Consider the following 8,581-nt stretch of genomic DNA (forward strand, 5'->3'; position numbering starts at 1 on the left):
TCTTACTTAGACATGATATTTTTTAAGGTGGGTCCAGAGAAGAGTACTGCCTTTGGTTTGATTTAGGGAAGGAGGTGCTGAGTATAAGAGACCATAATCAACTGACTTCAGTTTCATTCAAACATGACTGATACAATCAACTACAAAAACTGGAGAAGGTCAGTTCATTCAACAGCAGACTCCCTCAAGTTTCATAAATCATAAAGTTTGGGGGTAGAGATCAGAAGTGAATACGTAGTTTCCAGACTAATAAAAGAGAGCTAATGTTTCTCAAATGATTCACAAGGGATCTTGATATGTAAAGAAGAGAGTCTGATAAATACTACTTATCATTTGATCCCAGAGAGGGCTGCACAGAGCTGGCAAGGCAGCCAGACTTCTACAAAGTCTGAGTGATGTGTTTCTCTTCTCAGTGTAAAATGAGTGTTTTACTACAGAAGTGTGTTACTTGCACCTTTCAAATAGTCAACATTTATAAACAAGCTTTCTTAGTACCCTACTGGGAACTAGGATTTCCAGTTAAGAAAAAACAAACCCCAAACTAAACCTATTTTACGAAAGAGGCAGCAATACAACTCCTTTTGATGGGAATGCACCCTATTCAAGAGCATGCCACAGTCAGTTCTGAAAATGCATTTTATTATGAAAAACTGTTTAAAACAAGATTAAACTTGAAGAAAAAAAGACAGAATAAACATTAGTTCACACATAAGAAATCCTTTTGAAGTAAAAGCACACACAAGATTATAGAACAACCAGAGAAACAAATGCTCCATTGTCTAGCATGTTTTTGCTTGGCAATTTCCCAACCCTATGTTAGAATGTAAGAGCTAGATTCTTAAGGTACCTGCAACACTCAACTTTGAGAATTTTATTCGTGTATTAATTTTACACAAGGGATATTGACCTAGACAGCATAAATGCTCCTTTGTCTAAACAGTGCAGGCTTCCTGTTTTGTGACATTCCAGTTGTGGTTTTGCATTCTAGAATAACACTGTCTATCAAACAGCCTTATTTCAGACTTCATCCAAATCATCCACAGCTGTGTAGAAAATGCAATCATACTGTGCAAAAAGCAACTTCAAGTACATTAATTAAATGAATCTAGAAATAACTCCAAATTCCTAGTAGTATTGTTCTACTAAGTGTATCCAAGCTAAATACAAACTCCTCAAGACAAAACACACCAATGGCATCACTTTAATGCTGAATGCAGCTAATTCTATCAAAATGCTCTGTCTGTGCAAATTTGGAAGAGACAGGAGACGAGCTGTAGCAAGAATGAACGTGTGTACCTTGTAGAACAGCATGTATTCCAATGCCAAGCCTCAGCATGTGTAACACAGAATAAAACACATTTAACTAAGGAAAAAGAATAAAAAAAGGGCAAAAGGCTTTCCCTTTATTTTTATACTAAGAGCAGTTCTAAATAGAACAGCTAATCTAACGAATAGCATTTCCATTTAAAATTAATCAGAGCTTACACAAAAAGGAGCTCTACTGTCATCACTGATGCCACTGAGAAGAAAAGCCTGTGCTGATGTGGAATGACATTATTAGAACTGTGAGAATAACCTTCCAGAACAGGAAATTCTCAGCCACTGACCATTCAAGTTAATGGAATGGCCAGAAAGTAAATAACCAGTTCATATTTAATGCCCATCATGTCCAGCAGCAGAGAAGCGGCTCAAATGCATCAAAGGCAGAAGTAGAGGTACCAAGTCTTCCCCACCTGTTATCTTCATTGTTTTCTGCTAGAAAATAACAGCTAACGCTAAACAGGTAGCCTATCTGCTCTTATCTGCAGGCAACTCCTAGCTGTCTGTAAGTAACCTCCTTCCACATTGTAAGGCCAGCTAAAGATGCTAACTTTGATGCATCTTAAAGAATTAACAACCTGATTAGTGTCTATCGTGCTTTCTGGAATGATTTTTTCAGATTTTTACAGGGTGAATCTGCCGTTTATTTCAGTGAACTTAATCCAGTCATAAGGGGCATTCCTACTCTTAACAGAATACTTCCTCAGACAGACACTGGATTAGCCAATTTGAAGGGCAAGAATTTTAATATTTCCTTTTGCTTAGGAAAAGCCCTCTAATCTAATTCTCCACTGTCTCTGCTGAAGCTCCTGTGTTAGAACAGGCTTCTGGCCAATGAAACCAGAAACCTGAGACAGATTCACTCATTCCTTGAATGAATTTTCTTCTTTGTGTTTTACAGCACAGCTACACCTCCTTCACAGCGGCTGGTGATCATGTTGGCAATTTCAGTCCAACTGTCCATATGAGGGTTATAAACTTCAACAGAGTCAGAGGTTACTGGAGCAGCAAAATCATGACTGGGAGCTCGGCCTCCCGAGGCATAAAGAAATCCATTTGCAGCCACAACACAGACACCAGCTCTTGGTATCTTCATTGATGCAACTTCAACCCACTTCTCCTAATGAAAAGGTGAAAGAGTCAACAAGTAGTTTTAGGGTAAGCCCCAGTTCTGATAAAAGTAACTTTTAACGCTTAAAGACTGAAACATAGACAAAGAACACGAGGAATACACTTCATAGGCTCAAATATGGTATGTATACAGTATCAGGAGGATTTTCAAGACTGTAATGACAATGCTTGCACAAGTGGTCAAAATAATGCTAGTCACTGAAGAACAGATCACATACTGTCTGTACACAACAACTCTCCCTGTCTCCAAAATAGAGAAGGTTATGCAGTTTGAGGTGGGAAAATAAGGAAAACTAGATTAAATTCCAAAAGCAAAACAGAATGGTACACTGGATTATGCTCCACTTTTAACACTACCTACTGTTCCAAAGAACATCACAGAAACATGAGCAATAATAGTCAGGAGTAATACCTTACTCAAAAGCTTAAGTGTTTGAAGTGATTTTTCTAGTCATGCTGAAACAACACTACATTTTGATGCAGAAGAAAGATCCTCAACTTTTGCAAAGGGCAACTCTTCCTTTTTCAGGGATTTTTTTTCCTCTCTCGTCAGATTATTGGCCATTCTATTGCAGAAAGGGAATCTATCCCCCCATCCTAATCCTAACAAGTGTTTACCAAACTACATTATACGTATGCATCATCAGTATTGGTTAGCTTTCAGTTTCCCAAAGGCATGCATACAATCTTCATGAACACTCCACCAAGTCAGATAGCAAGATTCTACAGACTGGTTGGGACAGACAGACAGACCCTGAGGTCACTGAAGCTCTGTTTCACTCAGATTACCAGCCAGTACTCAAAAGGAAACAAAATTTTCAACTGTTTTCTTTTTTCTTTTTAAAGAAATGAAGCAGGCTACCTCTTTAGCATTTTACAGAAAGTTGATGCAATCTACATTTATGAAGGAAAGGGGCTCTACCATACCTCTTCAAAGGAGTATCTTTCTACAGTAGCAAGTGCATCCTGAGATTCATTCCAGCCTCCCACAGCATAGATAGAATCGTTGAGAGCAGCTACACCAAGATATGCTCTTCGGGTGCCCATTGGAGCAAGCTCAGACCAACGTTTAGATATTGGGTCGTAGACTTCAACAGAACATAGCTCTACTCCTTCATTGCTGATACCACCAACAACATAAATCAAACCTGTAGAAACAGTTTTTCCTCTATTCAGTTTCATAATAGAAAGGTTTGAAAGAGAAAATGTTTGTCACAATACAAATTTCAGCCTAACATTTAGATGGTTTAAGAATGCGATAAAAGTCCTCCATTTGTACAGCAGTAGCATACGTAAAGCTTTCAAATGAGTAACTTGAGGCTCAAGCACTAAAAGCTCTGATGAAAGCACTAATTAACCAAACACAGGGGAGAGAATTCAGAAGGCTGCAACTGCTGACCAGGCCTGGATCAAATGCTTAATAAGCACATTAATAGATCAAGTTTTTAGACATGTCCATCTTAAAATAACCTGTGGCAACTCTACAGACTGTCACAAAAGACACACACAAACCCAAATATGGGAGGTAAATAAAAGCATTATCAGGAAGGACAATCAGCTGTTAAAGACTAGCTGGATAACCATACTGGCAGCCACATAAAAACTGTTTTCATGAGATAAAAGGCAGAATACAAAGAGAACTTTCTAGTCTTTAAGTCCTGTAGAATTAAAAATACGGTACTAAAAGGACAAATAGATAAGGCACAAGCTTGTGCAACTGACAGCATAGTACAAGACAAAGGTAAAATAAATTAATGACTGAAACATAAAGCTTGAAAATCCAATGGCTCTGGAATTGCTATGGATACAAACTTAATATTCACCTTGCATTTCACAACACCCAAAGCAGTAACGGGGCACAACCATGCTTCCCACCACATCCCAACTATTTTCTTCAGGATCAAATCTTTCAATTGTGTCGCCAATCTCTGCTCCAACCCAACCTCCTGCAAATAACAGCAAACACAGGGAAGAATTTAATGGCATGAAGCTGTGTGTTAGCTGCATTTTTAAACATATGGTGCATTGTTCCAGGACAGACCGATTCTGAAACCGGCATGCAACCACACACAGTGGAAAAAAGTTATAACTGAACAATAATCCACAAAGATTTGTTATTTGCTCATGTAAACAGCTGTTTTTTCAAACTTAAGTTTGCAAATTTACAACACCAACATGTAATATGTAAGAACAAATCAATTTGCAAGTTCTATGAATTAACACCTTTTAAATAAACTTCACCTAGAAAAAACCCAAAACCTACCCAAAGCATAGATAGCACCATAACATGTACACACTCCCAGTCCACAGCGGGGATGGTTCATGGAAGCCACAGTGGTCCACTGCTTAGTAACAGGATCATAACATTCAGTGCAGTCAAAAATCATTGAGTTGTCCTCACCTGCACATTAAAAGCAAGAACACAGACAGGGGAAACACGATGTTTTACATTGCAGATATAGAAGCATTATTCCAACTCCTTCCAAGAGAGACAACATTTGAATGCAACATCTTCCTTTTAGCTAGCCAAATGGCCAAAGCAGCAAAAGCTTCGTTTATACCTAGAACTGAATCATCACTAGGAACAGCCTTCACCAACAGTTCCCTGAAACATTACTGAAAACATCACATGGGTGAACAAACACAGTGCTACATACTTTTTACTCCACAGCACAACTGACACGGTTTTTGAGACCAAAGAACGTGTTCTGCGGTGACAAAACCAGTATATATATATGCATTCTTTAATGATGGGCTGCTAGAGCCACTCATCACATCCTTATGCAAATATACATAGCAAGCCTTTCCAGGTAGGCAGATTACAAGTGGTCTGTCCTGTACAACTGCCTTTTATGCGATAGGCTTCTGCTAGCATTTCTTTTCTCACTTGTAGTCTATTAGTGGTGATGCACAAACTCCACAGAATATCCAAAATCTCTCAGTACACCTGCATGTGTCCATATGCTTACCTGTGAGTTGCTACACTATGAGGAGAGAGTAGTTTAGTAAAAAATGCCCAACATAGGAGCCCAAACGGGTGTTCAGAGAGTAGTGATGGTAGGAAACCAAGAAACCCCAATTCGTTTGTTACTATGTCTAAAAGTTGCGTTATCTACTCTTGGATTCCTCAGAAGCACTTACAGGAAAAATAAATTTTAAAATCTCCATCCATGAGTTTCCTAGTATCCATGTAACAAAAGAAAACATATTTCAGCTGTTACCTCCAATGGCATAGACCATTCCTCCCACCACAGCCACACCCAGCCCACTCCGGGCCTGGTGGAGGGAGGACACTGTGGTCCAGTAGTGGCTGAAGGTGTCAAATCGCTCCACACAGCTGAGGGCTCTACTGTCACTCCAGCGTCCTCCTTGCAGTCGCGTGTACCCACCTAGAAAGTAAGTGGAAAGATCACAGCTGAGTAAGAGCTTCCCACTTAAACCCACGCTCCTATATCTAAACCATCAAAAAAATTACAGTAACAGCCATTAGCCATTTTTAGTAGGAACTGGACTTTTCCAAGCAGCATTGTTTGTCCAGTACACAAGGAATAATGGTCACCTTGAGGGCCATGTAACTTGTGCCTGAGCTAACCACTTCACCACAACACTACAAATATTACCATTTGTGTTCTCAGCAAAATACAGAGACCAGCCAACAGCCTTTGCTACTTTAAGTCTGTGTTATTTTCCAGAGTGAAATGAGAGCATTCTCTTCCAATAAAAAGCTGCAGCTTTGCTGAAAACTTGCAATTTCAAGCATCCCATCATGCAAATTAGAATATTCTGGAGAAAAAACTTCAACTTTCAGAAGAACAAAGAGTGCAGTAAGTTTGAATACACCATTCCAGCAGTGAACCACTGGCAAATCCTCTGCTGATTTGCAGATTTCCACCCAAAGCAAGTAATTTTTAGAAGGCAAATCTTGGCTTTGAATGCCATGTCATAATGCCATGAAATGTGAATGCTGCCCTTCTGTGCAATTCTAAGAAGAAAGCAGCTAACATGGTAACTCTGCCAGATGAAATATTTTGCTATTTGTATATATTTTGATTAAAAAAAAATAATAATCCAGTATCTCTTTCAGTATTGTAATACGAGATACTACTTCATCACTTTGTTTTACAAGGTTCAAACAGCCACATTCTAACCTACTGCATAAAGGTACTTCCTGGCTTTCCTCCGGGGACGACCTTTAGAAGCTTGCAGAAAACTGCTGACCTTGTTCTCTTTGGGAGATTTACAGACTTCACAATATTCTTTCAACAGAGTTTGCAGGGCCACTCGAAGGCTGAAATCTGGAATACCTTGAGGAAAAAAGCAGATGAAAAAAGACATAATGAAAAGTTAGAGACAGTAGAAAAGTTACTGTCTTCTCCTAAAACAGCAGACAAATCAAGATCGCCTACTTTTATATTACTTTTTCAAAAGCATGTTTTAAAGTAAGCTGTGCTCATTTGTTAAAAAGTAGAATTTGATTGGGTAAATATTTTCAACCATCATGCTATTAATTTTAATAATATGGATTATCATAATCCAGTAATTTGGAATGGCACATTGTTTGCTCACATCCAAACATCTGATATTGTTTTTTTCCCTTCTTTCACTTACTTTCTATGTATTTTAGTAGCCTTTGCGCTGGCAGCAGAGGGAATCGAACAGGCTCCAGTACTTCTACGACGTGTTTCTTTCTTTTACCCACATCCTTCAAAATCCATTGCATTGCCGCTATGAAAACCTGGTACTCGTCCTCGATGCTGAGGTCCTCACTTCGCAAGATCTTAATCAGCTGCTCTTTTGTCAGGGCCAGGAACTCCTCCCCGCTCTGCACCTCCGGGAAGTGCGCCTGGATGTAGCTCTCGGTGAACTCCATCAAGTCGTGACAGGCGATCTGCTCGGAGAACTGGAAGAGGCCGACGCAGTTCAGCGGGTCGATCTGCCCCTTCAGGAACTCGCAGCAAAGCTCCACCACCTCGGTGAGCTGCAGCATGTCGGCGGCGACGATCAGCTCCTGCACGTTGTGCTCCCCGATGCTCACCACCCCTGCGGGCACGCACACGACAGCGGGCTCCGCTCGAGGCTGCGGCCACCGGGCAACCCCCCACACCGGGCCCGGCCGTCGGGCAACCGTCCCCGCCGCCCCCCGCCCCCGGCAGCCGTTACCTGTGTAGATGAAGTCGAGGAGCGTGTGGAAGGTGCCCGCCTCGACGCCCGCGATCCGCACCACATCCCGGCCGGACTCCTTCATGCCGCCCGCGAAGAGCGCCGCGAAGTAAGGGCTGCTGGCCGCCAGCACCAGGCGGTGCACGGCGAACGCCTCCGGGCCCACCTCCAGCCGCACATCGCAGAAGCTCTGCCCGGCCCGCAGCCGGTTGATCTGAGCCAGGAGGAGGCGGGCGTGCCGGTCGGAGAAGGAGCTCCCCCCGCCCTTGGCCGCCATCGCGCTCCCTCAGCAAGGCGGCGCCTCCCCGCGGCCCCGGCCGCCCTGAGGGGCAGTGCTGGCGCATGCGCAGCACCGCCCTCCCGTGGCGCATGCGCAGGCCGGTGGCGGGAGGGAGCGCTCCCCCGCGCTGAGGCGGGACTGAGGCGGCGGGCGGGCGGGCGGGTGAGGGGCCCCACTGAGGTGTTCTGGGTGCTGAGCACCCTTCTCCCTCAGCGGGCGCAGGAGATCGGCCTGCCCCGCTTAAGGTACGTCTGTATGATCCTTCGTCTGCGTGCTTGCCCCACAGGCACCTCTGGCCACTGCACCACGGGCTCGCTGCCCGCTCGGTGAGGAGCTTTCTTGTCTGTGATTAAAGCTGGTCCCCTGCCAGGTTCGCTCACTGCACCTGATGCCCAGGTAACTGGTGAACGGCAGATGAGTCGTCACCTTATTCACTGCACTCACAATCTTTGTTTTGCAGTCATATTCCCCTCAGGCATGCTTTTGCATGCTGGATTCCTAGCTACGTTAATCTGTGCTTGTGAGAGAGAAACATGGCTGCGTTGGGGAGAAACCGCAGGCACCATCTGCCTGAGGCAACCCCAGAGATGGGAGGTGGGGGGAACTGCCTGTCATTAGCTCAGGACTGTGGCATTAGAGCCAGCCCATGCACCCTCTTTCTCTGTAGTGTCATGCCGTGCTTGGGCCTTT

At 43.2% G+C, this 8,581-nt stretch overlaps 1 protein-coding gene across 2 annotated transcripts; it reads right to left on the reverse strand.

Annotated features, from left to right (window-relative positions):
• Positions 1-631: 631 nt before the first annotated feature.
• LOC104355926 (intracisternal A particle-promoted polypeptide) lies at positions 632-7,937 on the reverse strand. Of its 2 annotated transcripts, none has more exons than XM_033000812.2 (8): positions 7,612-7,937; positions 7,060-7,491; positions 6,600-6,755; positions 5,673-5,840; positions 4,715-4,852; positions 4,275-4,397; positions 3,379-3,599; positions 632-2,440 (listed from the first exon to the last, which is right to left on the reverse strand). In XM_033000812.2, exons 1-8 carry the CDS (start codon positions 7,886-7,888, stop codon positions 2,216-2,218), a joined length of 1,740 nt encoding a protein of 579 aa, XP_032856703.2. In that variant the 5' UTR covers positions 7,889-7,937; the 3' UTR covers positions 632-2,215. The 2 variants fall into 2 exon arrangements, with proteins under 2 accessions (XP_032856703.2, XP_042641378.1); XM_042785444.1 differs by lacking the exon at positions 632-2,440 and adding an exon at positions 2,453-3,249.
• Positions 7,938-8,581: the final 644 nt, after the last annotated feature.

This window comes from Tyto alba, unplaced genomic scaffold (assembly GCF_018691265.1).
Source record: "Tyto alba isolate M040663 unplaced genomic scaffold, T.alba_DEE_v4.0 Super-Scaffold_1000006, whole genome shotgun sequence".
Taxonomy (NCBI): Eukaryota; Metazoa; Chordata; class Aves; order Strigiformes; family Tytonidae; genus Tyto; species Tyto alba.